The following is a 14039-nucleotide window of genomic DNA, read 5'->3' on the forward strand; positions in this document are numbered from 1 at the left end:
GCTTGTAAATTAATAAGAAAACTTGAATGAGTCCTTTGAAGATATAAATATGTAATTGTTATAAATCGATATTGACATTATTTGTATTTCCAGTTATATATGGGGGCCCTAAATAGATATGTGTCTTTATATATATTTATCAAAGTTAAGAGATCGATATTCTACTAGTCAAAGCATGTAGATTAAAAGTTTTCAAGGTTTAAACGTATTTGCGATGATGAGATGGTTATTAGAAAAGAAAAAAAAAACGTCAGTGAACTTAATTCGGTAACATGCAATTGTACTATAAATGGAGTAAGCTCATTGGTCGTTATTTCTAGCATAACCGATAAAAAGTTGTATTTATCTTGCTATACTACGAACTATGCTTTGTATCCTATTAAAAATATTAGACAAAAAAACATACGAATGGACGCATGAAGTTTTCAAAATATAATAATAAGAAATAGAAATTGAATATAACTAATATCGAAGTATCAATATGAGCTTTGAGAACGAAAGTATGGTTTATCATTTATGTACAAACTTTATCCAACTTGCAATGAAATATGCAAAGTATCACTAGGATATACTTTTGCAAAGCGTCAATATCATTTCACTGACGAGTTTTACTAGAATATTTAATGAAATCAGTTCTATGCTAGAGTCAACTTTTAATATTCATCGTAATCGGTTTCCTAGCTGAATCATCATATAAGTTACATAGACAAAAGATTTTAATAAATCATTTCGTTTTGCATATCAGATCACGCTAGTAATATGAGTTTGAAGTTTTTCCAAATAAATAATTAGAATGAAATGAAAGAGGAAGTTAAATAGAAAACATATTACTAGGTGAAAGTACTTATGCATTAGAATGAATTCGTACCAAGTCATTAGAGGAAATAATAAACGCATATCAATCGATTGGATAATCACAGGAAACTCATTGATTTTAATTGGAAAAGAAACATTTTTATAATAGAAAAATCGTTATTGTTGTTGGAAAAAAGAAAATTAAAATGACTCATGAAATGTGAGCAATTAGATTGTTTGAGTTTAGTTATGTAGTTTAGAAACTATGTATACGGTGTTCTAGTTCCTAACTTGGCGTTACGAAAAAATCTTTCAAACAAGAAACTACGATAGATCTAATGATTAATTGGACATTATCGTTGATCATATTACGAATCGGTATCGTATTTTTTTTTTCTTTAAAATGTCTAAACAAACGACAAAAAACTTTGACGCGTAAAGACCAATCAAAAATAATAAAACATTTTTAATGAACATTTTGAATAATCTTAAAGACAAAAAATCTAATAAATAATGCGTCGAGATAAGTTACCAAGGGAATGTTTAAATGTTTCTTTTTTTTCCTCAGAGGCGATTTCTCCGAACCTCTTTACGAGCGCGTTCTCCCGTTTCGCACGAATTTATCGTTATAGTTTTTTCTACCCTTTGCTTACTCGAAAGAACGTTAGCGGAGAAACGAGAAACGATATTGGATAATTACGATCGCGTATAACGTTCTCCTAACAATGTTGCCCTTTCCCTTCATCGACGGGATCCCCCAAGGAAACGGCACTTTTTTCAATCTACCTCGTACGTAGTTAGTTTTGAAAATTCCTTTGCGCTATGAATTAAAATTCATTCGGAAGTATACAATAATTATGAAAGAATATTTTTAACAACATTCCGGCAACGACTTGGAACAAATTATAATAAACGCATTGTTACGATCGTGTTAGAGCAATGATTACGAAAGTCTTGAATATTTTACGCTTCGTATGCATCGTGCAAGTGAAACTTTATGGAAAATTGATCGGAGAGGGACGTTAGGATCGTTATGCGATGATCGTTTCTCTTCCATCGCGATTATGTTAACATAAGTTCGCATGATATTTCGAATAACGAACGGATTAACATCGCTCCGAAGCTTTCTCGTTGCGTAATATGTTTCGCACGGTAGTCGGTGAGTCCTTCCTTGTTGCAAATCAACTTCTTGCAAATCAACTTGTTAGAAATTTTCTAACTATCACGTGGCTTCCTTCTAAAACTGATTCTACTTTTTATTTCATTTCTAAAAAAAAGGTTCTCCCCATTCGTTTTCTGATTTCTCGATCAACGAACACAATAAGTTTCTCGTCGAAACGTTATGCTAACGTCGAGTTTAACGTCTCTCTCTCTGTTTGGACGATGCGGAGTCATGGAAACGTTAAATTGATTCGTATCGTCCGGGTTAACCGCTCTTCTAACACACACACACACGCACACCGATATTAGTTCGTTGTAACATTACACTTGGAAAGCAAAAAAAAAAAAAGGAAAAAATCCTTTATCCGATACATCTCCTAATCCATTTGGTTGAATCGATTAAAAAACAAGACGAATGAAAAAATAAATGTAGACATTTGTAACGCGCGAGAAATATAACATCAACGCATTCCAATTTTCCGATCGATCTATAAAGATAAGATAAAAGGACTAAGAAAGTGGACTCGTTTTATCACAAGACATAAAAATTAACTTTTATTAGAAAATAAATAAAAGTGTTGCTGCAGAGACAAAAAATGAAATTGGGGAGATAAGAAGAAAGGTGGATGTCGGGGAACGGGCGTTTCGAGGGTTTTTTTTGGGGAGAAGGGGGTGGAGCGGAAAACAGGGCTAGAGAAATATACAATGACGTTATCCAATGTAATCGTGACGTCTTCTTCAATATCACATGCCGCGCAAAATTTCGAGGTGCTGATAAAGAGAAGGTTGTAAAAAGACAAAACTAGGTACGGGAGAGAAGAATGGGTTTCTCTCGGTAAGGAATTTCAGAAAAATTCGTAGATTTGGAAGGTTACCGCGCCTGTTGATAGTGGGATGTACGTATAAGTGTCGATCATATGTGTTTTTAAAAATGTGTCTGTATAGATGTGTCTAATGCGTGTATGTTATGCGATAGTGGACATTTTTTTAAGCATGATTGCCTGGTCTTGGTCCGCGGGTGGTCCAAAAACTAAGCTCGATCCTGAGGGGGTCGTTTTTATCCTTCGCGATCCAAACCTTGTCCAGTCTTGATCCTCGGGATTACTCTTCGGACGATTATAATACTGTTTCGAGATTGAAAGGAGAGAAGAAGAACGGATCTTGTCTTCCGATGTTAGATATTATTTACGATTCCCTCGGAAGGGTCGAGCCTGTCTGGGCCACCTTGGACCAGCTGATTCGTAGGTAGGATGCTTCGAAAGATCTTCGTCTACCAGGGGTGATGAGCCACCGGTTTAGCTACGACCTTGATCTCGGGTTCCGGAACGTAATGTTCGATTCCAACCAAATGAGGCGATGGTACGTGCACTCCGTCGTATGGTATTCTCACCGATTGAGTATGGGGTACCTTGATGTTCAGGGGCTGGGGATGAACTGGAGGAACGGGTGCCGGTTGAGGTACGTTGATCACGTGATGAACGGCTGGAGCATGGACCTAAATAAATAAATATTCAAATTAGAATCTTACGGGGTATCTCGTATCTTTCTTCTTATTCGTAGATAAGATGAATATAGCAGACGTATGTGCGTCCCCGATATTTCGCTTTCCTCCGTCTCCCATTCGTCTTTCATTTGAGACAAGCGCGATTGCGCATACATATCCTCGTTAGAATAATATCCAATTAGCCGGTATAATTAGGGTGTCCAAGTGGAGATTTCCTAACCAGTCGATCGCTATACCTGACCTACGACACCAATTAGATCCCTGATCGAGAATGATCGAGAACACAGATCGAGACACTGTCTGCGAGAATAAGATTTCATATCACTCTCGAAACCCTTTTCTCTTTCGTCACAAATATGATTCATTGTTAGATAGGATTATCTATGATTACCTGTGCATGTACCTGTGCAACTGGTACGGCGACCTTGATGTACTTTGGCGCAGGCGCAGGCGCAGGCCATGCTGGAGCTTGCCATGGTTGTGAGACGACCTGAGGTATTTCAGAAACTTCTTTCAACGAACTATCTCTCTCGTCCCTTTCGACGATTTTACCTCAACCGAGTATCTGTTACTTGGCCGAGTACGTCTAGTATCACTCGGTTAACATGTTGAAGTACGTTCATTTCCACGATCGTTCTCGTTACACGATCATTTCCATGAGAGGAAAAAATACAGACAGACAGACAGACAAACAGACAGATAGACAAAGAGAAGGTGAGATGAACAATTGTTAGCACCATCGAGAAGAAAATTGTTGTTTTTCATTAACGACGATGATGAAGATTATTCCATACGAAGAATCGTTAGCCACAATATAGTTGATAAGAGAGATTTATTATCAATGTTATTTCGGCCCGAACCTGTCCAGTTTTCGGGTAACCAAGAGAATATTCATCATTCTCATATAGGTCAACGTAATCGTGATTAGATCGATATTGGATTCGTAGTAAAATCGATAGACGATTCAAAATGAAAATCAACATCGAATTACCTTAACAATCGTTATGTGTCTTATTTACGATTGTAATTTCATCGTCATGCAACGATCCTTTAGATAATTACAAAGTTATGACGTATAATTTGTAAATTGATGCAACTTACCGGTGCGGCCCATGGATGTCCGGGATAAGCACTAACAGCCACCACTACGGCGGAAAGAACGATCTGTAATTTTCAATTGGTATCATAATTAATAATACTCTTGCTAGGATTAACAAAGAAATATAATACAAATATTGCGAGTAATTTTCACAATTACTTAAAACATATATAATCGTATATTACGTAAGAACATTTGAAAAGAAATAATAATAATAATAATAATAATATTACATATAGAAAGAAACTCTCGTTAAATAAACTTACGAGCAGCTTCATGGTGGTGGACGGTTTTTCTTGTGCGGTACACGGGAAAATACTACGTTTCCGAGGGGCAACGCGGTATGCTTTTATAGCAATGCCCTGCCCAGGCCCCTGGGTACCTAACAAGAGGCGGGGGTAGGACGATTGCAGTACATACGGACCCCTTTCACCAATAGCGTTCGACCCTTTCGGACCCCTTATTCGGTGCCCGAGTTCGATACTCATGAAACTATAGTCGAACCGTCACTTCCGGTATTCTATCTTAACCCTTTTTTTTATATTCCTACGAATTTAATTATTCTATCATTTTTCAAATAATTCCAAAGATGCGAGGACAAATTTACATTATTGCCAATAATTCTGCTCGAGTATCAAACTTTTTCAGAGCATATTTGTATCATACAAAATTGCACTAGATTCGTGACAAAAAATATACTTTCTATCGGAGCTTAAAATATTAATATGAACTTATTAATGTGCCATCGTTGTTGCTAAGAAAATAGATAAATTAAATTAGTATTAGGAATCATTGATATAGAACGACGTACACGAATGGTTGCGGTTTACGATTTCACCGTTTTTATCGAACGTATGGAAAACATCTGGATAAATTGGATCGATCTTGGAAATTTATGCGTAGATAGTTAATTTAAATCATTGACATTAAAATATCCATCGCTTTTTCTTGACTTTGTTAACTATGATTAAACTCTTATTATTGAATCAAGCATAGTTTTAAGATTTATCGCGATTTCGTAAGTGAGTTACGTCGACAAACGAGAACTCTCCAATACTAATAAGTACTAGGAGTACATCTCGCTTCTAGAAATTCGACACCAAATGCAAACTCCGTGTAAATGTCTAAGAGAAATACAGTATCGGCTAATCTAATGGCATAAATTAACGACTAATTGGACAATAATTTCAGTTTAGCGATAAAAAGAGTCACGATCTTCGGAGTCCAGTGGTGTTCAGTTCATAGATCATACAAACGAAAGTGGCTTTTCAACATATTCGCGAATATCGCGTGTGAAATTAAAAGATAATCTCTTCTCGCAAAGTTGGAAACAGTTTGAACAACGTAGCCGGAAAATCATCATATCTATTCGATGTTCTTGAATCAATAAGATCCATAATTTTTCTTTCGTTAAACCTTTCTAGGCCAATCGTCAATTGTGAATCTTCTCGATCGAAGGTTGGCGAAGAAATCAACAAAAAAGTTAGCACCTTGGCACCTTTAGTCGAAGCTAAAAACGGTTCTTCTCGACTTCTCCAACGAAGAGGTTTACCTTTTGTAGAAGTTGACCGCCCTTTACATGGAAATCCAAGCGATCGCCGATTGCCTAATCTCTCGGACGTTATTGGAAAACGAAATGATCGCATTATGATAAAAGAAGATGGTCTCTTCGGGGAAAATAAGCTCTCTCCGATTGAAAATGAACAAAACGAATGGGTGATCGAAGAACATCGAGATACGTGAATATCGGAGGCATTCGACCCGTCCCTCGGCAAACGTAGTAAAAGTATTTGTATTTTATTCGGTTTTTTTTCTTTTTCGAGTGATTAGCAATTACCTACCAAGGACCGAGTCTCTTACCAGTCACCACTCGAGAGATTTTACGCAATAATGGAACAGCGCACGTTACGTTTCAGTTCTCAAAGCAGAGAGTTAGAGAGCTAGGCTAGAGCTACCCCGTGTTGCGGATGTTAATGCGGCTTTGCTCGTAGGAATCGTTGCAAAATCTGGAAAGTTTAACGATTCCCATTATTTTGTAACGCCTCGGTTCTGCTTCGTATTAGAGATGGACGTTAGACAACGGACCGGGCGTGCCTTGTTATTATACGCTAACCAAACCTAACTTCTACGTTATGAGTTATGTATATCGATAAAAATGACCGAGAGCAGAAATATAAGCCATTTCAATGATCGTCGAATAGATTCTTATACCCGGGGAAAAAAGAAAACAAAAATAAAGAACCAAAATTAAAATTGAAAAATCCTTTCGTCTCGTTATTTTGTAATCCAAGTTAAATGCAAATACCCATAACTCGTAACGATTTCTAACTGCCTGCAGCATACAAGTAAGGGTGATCGAGAATCGAGGTCGATCGTTTCTCCCTACGGCTACGTAGACAATAAAAAAAAGTACCGACTAACTAACCGATAATGTGTTTCGTTAAAATTTAACGCGTAACGAAAGATACATACATACACGGTAGATACATAAATGCAATTTCTTACACAAATAAAATATTCTTTTTACTTCGAGAAAAGGATGAATCATGCTTCCCTTGCGTAAGAACACCTACAATAGTCTACTTTTTTACGAAATAAATATGGAACAAACGTTTTTGATAAGTTTTTAGCAAGCATCGATAATTCTAAATGGCATGAAACCAAGATAGAGTAAGCGATAATGTAATTCATCGACTATCGAACGGAAGAAAAGTAATCGAAGAACCGGTAGAATGCAATTTTTTTTTACCCTCCTCGTGACCGCGTTCCTCGTCGTCCGAGAACGTGTGGACATTTTCGAAAGGGTCGTATACCTTGTGACTCGAATGTTCTGAAAGAAAAGAAAAGAAAAGAAAAGAAAAAAGAAAGAGATGAAGAAAATAACTATCGATGCAGGTATCTAAAACGTTGGATTTTTTCAATTCAAGACAAACGTACAGAATCGTTATCTAGAGCGTATCGAAAGCTGATTGATTCGGAATCAAAGGATCAAGAGGGTTAAAGAAAGATCGGGAGGGATCGAACAATGAACAAGGTGCCGGAAATCTTCGATAGAAAATCCATTTTTGTTCTCTCGTTTCGTTGATACTTTTCGACAGACATTTGTGCATGTCAACCACGAGTCTAGAATGCTCCAGATTCGTAAGCCAAGGATGGCGATTGCGACAATCAAGATGCCGAAGGCTATGCGGATTCCCATATCTGTGAACCAAGCTAAGCACCGTCTTAGAAAGTGAACAGAAGCATGCTCGCGTGCGTTTCAGCCTGCCACACGCCTTCTCCTTCGTTCTATATATACACATTATACTTTTTTATCCTTTCATTATAACGAACGTTACATAGAAGTAGTCTTAAAATACATCTTCAAATATGCGCAACTATTCAAAGTCATTTCATTCGTAAATATTTCAAAGTGACATCAATGGACGATAATAACGTCAACGAATCTAAAACACGATTTCTTCCCCTAAATGTTTATTTATTACAAACAAAAAAACAATTGTGTAAATTGATGAAAAGAAATAATCGAGAAATTATCTCATCTCGTTGTGCCAGAGCCGCGAGCAATGACTTTGAAAATGACAAAAATGGAAAGAAGGCATCTTATGCATCTATAACGCACCTATGTGCTTGCATACGTACATACACGTGTACATGCATGCATACCATGTAAGTATATACCATTCACTCGTAAAAGCAGACCTAATTATCTTCCCAGGGACAGTATTATTGATTAGCCTTTCTTTAATTCTAAACTGGATTGAATTTTTTCGAATAAACTTTCGAGAAGAATTCAAACAATTTGTAACAATAGAAAATAAAATTCGGTAAAAAGAAGTAGCTTTGGTTGTACTTTCTTTTCCCTGTCTTTTGTTATTTCTGCTTTTTTCTTCTTGACAGAACCAAAATAAATTTCGTAAAAATCTATAAAAGATTTTTATATTCTTTAGATCCAATAGTAACGAAACTTACGTTTCATTTCATACATTGCAAAACCAAATGCGTTCACGTAAACTTTCTTTGCGAAAGCGGCCGCGATTGATAGGAACGTATTAGCTTAGACCCGGAAGAAAATTGGTTGGCCGCCAACGTTAGTACCGTCTCGTAAAGCAACGTTCGCCTGACTTCGTAACTAAATTGCATCGTTCCTCGTTCTCCTAGGATATCCGACGCAATCTTACGCAAAACAATTTTTCTATAATCATTTTTATTTTTAATATTTTTCTAATCCCGATCAATAATTCGAATTAAAGAGCCTCCTTCGTTAGAGTATAATCTAAACGAACAAACAAACAATCAATCATGTCGACATACTATAATGATTTGTAAAATAGATTGATACTTATGCTAAAGAAAATTTATTATATTAATACTATTAATATATTCCCGAATTCCTCAGAGTAAGAAAAGAAATAGACAACTGATTTGATTAATCGCAGAAACTAACCGCCAACGGATTACGAAATTGAACGGCCGAATAGCCGATCGTACTACAACAATGAGTTTTTCAGAAGTGCAATTATTTTTAGAAAGGAGTCATAATATTTCTAATAACATCTCACACTGAGGAAACTCTTACGTCGTGGAATCCGGCAACGTTTAGAAACACGGCTAAGTTTTTTGAGATCCAATACGCATGATTTATAAATATTCTACATCACGATTCGATCCAAAGTTTAGAAAGACATATTATTTTTAATTACAATACTTATATGTAAACAAAAATAATATTTTATAATAATTGTATCTTTATCGTTTCTGATCGTATAAGAAAATTATCGAAAATCAATTTCTTTATATATACATATTGTATATGCATATATGTCTATAAATGTATGAAATAAAAGCATTTACATTCAATAAATATTTTATATATTACATATATTATATTACATATATTAATATATATACCTATTATGTTTAAACAAATAAAAGTAGTAAATCAATGTTTTTGAATTTTAAACGAGAAAGTATTCATCAAATCGAGAAATATCGAAAATATTAAAAAATCGAGAAATATCGAAATATTTAAAAATCGAGATCATTCGAGTTTCCTATTTTACCAACAGATGACGTTTATGTAGCACAAAATGGACTACGATCTAAACGTCAAAAAGTGATATTTCGTTAGCGGGAAAAAGAATTTCTTGGTCTGTCATTTTCTGCGTATCTTGACGTTTTGAAACTTTTGTAAATAATAAATTTAGTGGTATGATATCTGTAGATAGCAGCAAAAAACTCCAAGATAAGGTTTGTTCGTTATGAGATCAATAATGTGTTTTTTGGAAAGAAATTTTTTGTAAAGGTTATGCTATTTATTTACTCCTAAAAACTTGTCATTATTCATAAGAATATAATTTCCAACGAATCTTTTTCTTCTTTTTTTTTCATAAATAAATTGATACAAGTTATTTGAATATTGTAGGAAAGCACCGGTGAAAATAAATCAGAAGAATATCCAAGAATACCTATTTTATTATTGGATGGGCCAAAAGAATGGACTTATACTATGAGAAGATGTATGCAGGTATATAAATAATTTTTCCTAGAAAAGAACGAGTGTCTGAGATATATCGAAATCTATTTCTTAATGATATATCTTTATAGAAAGTGATACCTGGTTTGTATCTCGGACCATACAGTGCTGCAAGTCGATCCAAATTAGAATCTCTGATTGAACACGGTATCACTCATATAATTTGCGTTAGACAGGATATAGAAGCACATTTTATACGGCCAAACTTTCCGGATAGGTTCAAGTACATATTTATTTGCACTGTTAAGACCATTAATAACATATAAAGAAATATTTGCCTATTGTAGATATCTGGTATTGAATATAGCCGATACTACCACGGAAAATATTATCCAACATTTTAAAAATGTTAAAGAATTTATAGACGAAGGTATAAATTCTGGTGGTCAAGTTTTAGTTCATGGTAATGCAGGAATATCAAGATCGGCCGCATTAGTTTTAGCATATTTAATGGAAACATATGGACTTTCACAAACGTAAGTAAAATAATTGACGTAGGTATTTAACATAATCTGTCATTAAAACTTCTTATCGATATTTTAGTCATGCGTATGCCCTAGTACAACAAAGGAGATTTTGTATAAATCCAAACGAAGGATTCATGGCACAATTAAGAGAATACGAGCCTATATATAAAGCGCAAGAAACATTGAGAAATGGTCAACAAAGTTCGATAAGGCAACGAAGCAAACGAACGATTCATCAAATGGATATTGGACGAGTAGAAGATCGAACGAATACAATGGACAGTTGATAGCAAGTAAAAATATATACCAAAATTACCAAAAGACTTAATTTATACTAAAGAATCGTAGGTAATACATTACACTTTATCGTATTTCAGCTAACTACTGAAATATGGATTAATACAAAAACATTTAATCCAAATACATCGGTATTTAAAGTACTGATTGTAATATATTTTGAATTTAAACAATAAAACGACCTAAAATTATTTAAACGAGAAAAACAAATTTTGTTTGTTTAACTTTTAAATATATCTTGACGACTGACATTAATGGCAAATGATGGAAATTTATAAATAATAACAAATTTTTCCGTTAGTCTGTTAACATTGACAAATTTTCGTGATATATCGAGTATCATTTCTGTACATCAAAAATTATCAGATTGAAATATAGCCATATTAAACATTAATTAAAAACTATGTAATCATTTTAATCATTATAAACCAGTTATACTTATTACAATCACGAACCAATATCGTTAAGAAACCCATTCATTATCCATTGAAAATAGCAAATAATTATAAGTAAAAATAATCTTATTCGTATTTATGAGATTCCTATTTAATTTTTGCCGGTATGGAAACACATATTATATCCTGTTTATTCTCATCTTGCAGTTCCCATCGAACTTTAAGAGACAACTGTAAATAACGATAAAAGGTGTTAAAAATATTTCATTTTTATTGTTTGTTTTCGAAGAAAAATGATTTGTATGCAATACCTTAGGATAGGTATTTTCGACTGGTAAAATAGCTTTATAAGTATATTCAGTATCCTTTTTCAAAGGACACTGTATGTTGGATTCAGGATTAGTACACACATCGGGATGTGTTAAAGGAAATGGTATTGGCACGTCCGCAATTACACCATGAATTACTGCTTCTATTTTGGAAACATCTTGAGCTAAAAAAGAAAAGCATACCAATACATATGATCATTTAATTTATCGAAAATTCTATAGAAATAAAAACAAGTCATTTTACTTACATGGAATAAAGTCTATAGCAAGACTTACATTAGAATTTCGAACTAATTCGCATGCTGGTTTGGAAGCATCGCAATTAGAAATAGTTATCTTTGTAAAGTGTCCAATCTTAGAGCCTACAAAATGATTAAATAAGAAATGAAATAATATCATAATATAAACAATTATTGAAATGATCATGTATCTATCAAAAATACATAAGCAAAAGATTACAATTATTAAAATACATAGAGTCTTTCATTGCATGGAAGTGGCATTTGTAATTATTAAAAATGTTGTCCGAGATAAATAATATGCTACATTTATCAGAAAATTATACAATAACACCGAATAAGCAGATGGAAAGAATTATACGAGAATAGTTACAAAGGATTACGTAAAAAAAGAAATAAAAAAAAATAACATCGATTTAATAACAGAGTAAAATACTAGCAATCATTTTAGGTATACATTTTACGAGACGAACAAAAATAAATTCGAAAAATATCTTATTGTTAGAAATGAAATACAAATGTGATAAACTGTATAGGATCATCTGCGACGATGAAAAAAAGGAAAAACGAACCAAAGAATAATACAATCAAAAAAGTAGAATTATAATTTACATTATATGCTCGAGAAAGACTAGCTAATTTATTTAATGGTAAAAAAAAGAAAAAAATACATTACTACGTTCAATGAGATACTTATCGTAATTAAGTTAGTTAAGGCATCGTATAGTTGTAGTATTTGTAAGAGTTTAGCTCAAGTACGAGGCAAACAAATTTAATGCTATTAAACATTTTCTCGCGATCTTAAAGAATGATTTATTTTTTCAATGAAAAATTTTACGCTAATTGTAAAATCTCTTTGTTCTTTATTTTTTAAAGTGATTAATTTGAAAATAGATTAATCAAGAATGTGCGTTATCTCGTGAAATGTGATATGGCATATCGAATAAAGGAAAACGTCTTTTGACTCTACGATGGACGATAATGTGAGTCATGAATTAAATTCGTCGTTTCTTAGCTGGATCAAAGACCTTGCAACAATATTAACTAATTGAATTTACAGACGAAGACTCTAACGTTGTAAATAATCCCAAAATTCAAATTAAATCCTTTAGTTTAAATGTTACCGCTTAAAAAAAAAAATACAACGTGACTCGCAACGACGATGATAAATAAATCAAATTTCATTGATATTAATATTAACATAGAAAAAAAAAAAGAAATTTCGTAAGAGATAGAAAATAATTAAAATAATATTTCTGGATAAATTATTTTAATGAAAAAATAACAATTGTATATGCGTGGAGATCGAAAGATGCTTACCACAGTCTTTGAATTCAACGGCATAGCAAAGTTGGAGAATACTCGAAACAACGAGAAACACGCAGAGAAAGATCGAACGAGTCATCCTGTTGATTCTTCGTCGTTCCCGCGCTGATTAACACTGATCGTTGGAAAAGACATAGAGCGATGGTACGTGTAAGAGAAGAAATGGGGGTGGGGACGAAAAATAACGTAGGGGTGGAACGAAAGAGGAGACGTCTCTGATGTTAAACTGTGATTATCGCTCCTCGTCTCCGACGATTGGAGACTGTATTGTATACAGAGTTTATCTTCAAAAGTGTAAATAATTTTTATTTCCTTTTCTATATTTGAAGAAATATTAAGAAGGAAATATTATTTTATTTCCTTGTACATGCGCATAGACGCCTTATGAATCAAGATATACTACTATCTATATGCATATGTAAATATGTACATGAACGTTGGATTACATACAAATGAAATACTAAATACCGATAACGAGCTTGTTTTCTAGTATGCGCTGTCCAACCGGTGGCCCGCGAAGCAAACCTATTTATTTTAATACAAATTTAAACAAACACTATATCAAGTTAAGTTAATTATGAAAACGAAAGGGAAACGTATTTTATGTACAAAACTTATAAAAACGGCCGCTATGATGTTGTGGCGTTCTTAAATTTATGTATACAATTATTTTTGATGTAACGTTAATTGACATTTTGATTATCTACCCTTTTTTGGCCCACGACTAAGAAAAGTTGGACAGAATTGTTATAAAAAAGTACATAGATCAATCGTTTGTTGATTTTTTGAGAAAACATTAGGGAAAAGTGATTTTTTAACGCGGTCAATGTTTTTTCGACCATGTTTTAAGACAAAAATGTAACGTAATATATCCCTAAAGTTTTGTATGCA

The 14039-nt window shown here is 33.7% G+C and overlaps 2 protein-coding genes across 3 annotated transcripts; one reads left to right on the top strand and one right to left on the bottom strand.

Annotated features, from left to right (window-relative positions):
* Positions 1-9611: 9611 nt before the first annotated feature.
* LOC122526453 (serine/threonine/tyrosine-interacting protein-like) lies at positions 9612-11253 on the top strand. The gene is made up of 6 exons (XM_043649861.1): positions 9612-9809; positions 9985-10086; positions 10167-10318; positions 10383-10571; positions 10639-10855; positions 10940-11253. The coding sequence occupies exons 1-5, from the start codon at positions 9771-9773 to the stop codon at positions 10847-10849; spliced, it is 693 nt and encodes a 230-aa protein (XP_043505796.1). The 5' UTR covers positions 9612-9770; the 3' UTR covers positions 10850-10855; positions 10940-11253.
* On the bottom strand, positions 11254-13779 carry LOC122526472 (NPC intracellular cholesterol transporter 2 homolog a-like). Of its 2 annotated transcripts, none has more exons than XM_043649904.1 (5): positions 13617-13779; positions 13143-13263; positions 11832-11945; positions 11566-11747; positions 11254-11485 (listed from the first exon to the last, which is right to left on the bottom strand). In XM_043649904.1, the coding sequence occupies exons 2-5, from the start codon at positions 13225-13227 to the stop codon at positions 11402-11404; spliced, it is 465 nt and encodes a 154-aa protein (XP_043505839.1). In that variant the 5' UTR covers positions 13228-13263; positions 13617-13779; the 3' UTR covers positions 11254-11401. The 2 variants fall into 2 exon arrangements, with proteins under 2 accessions (XP_043505839.1, XP_043505832.1); XM_043649897.1 differs by having other exon boundaries at positions 13599-13779.
* Positions 13780-14039: the final 260 nt, after the last annotated feature.

Source organism: Polistes fuscatus, unplaced genomic scaffold (genome assembly GCF_010416935.1).
Source record: "Polistes fuscatus isolate 324 unplaced genomic scaffold, CU_Pfus_HIC Scaffold1, whole genome shotgun sequence".
Lineage (NCBI taxonomy): Eukaryota > Metazoa > Arthropoda > Insecta > Hymenoptera > Vespidae > Polistes > Polistes fuscatus.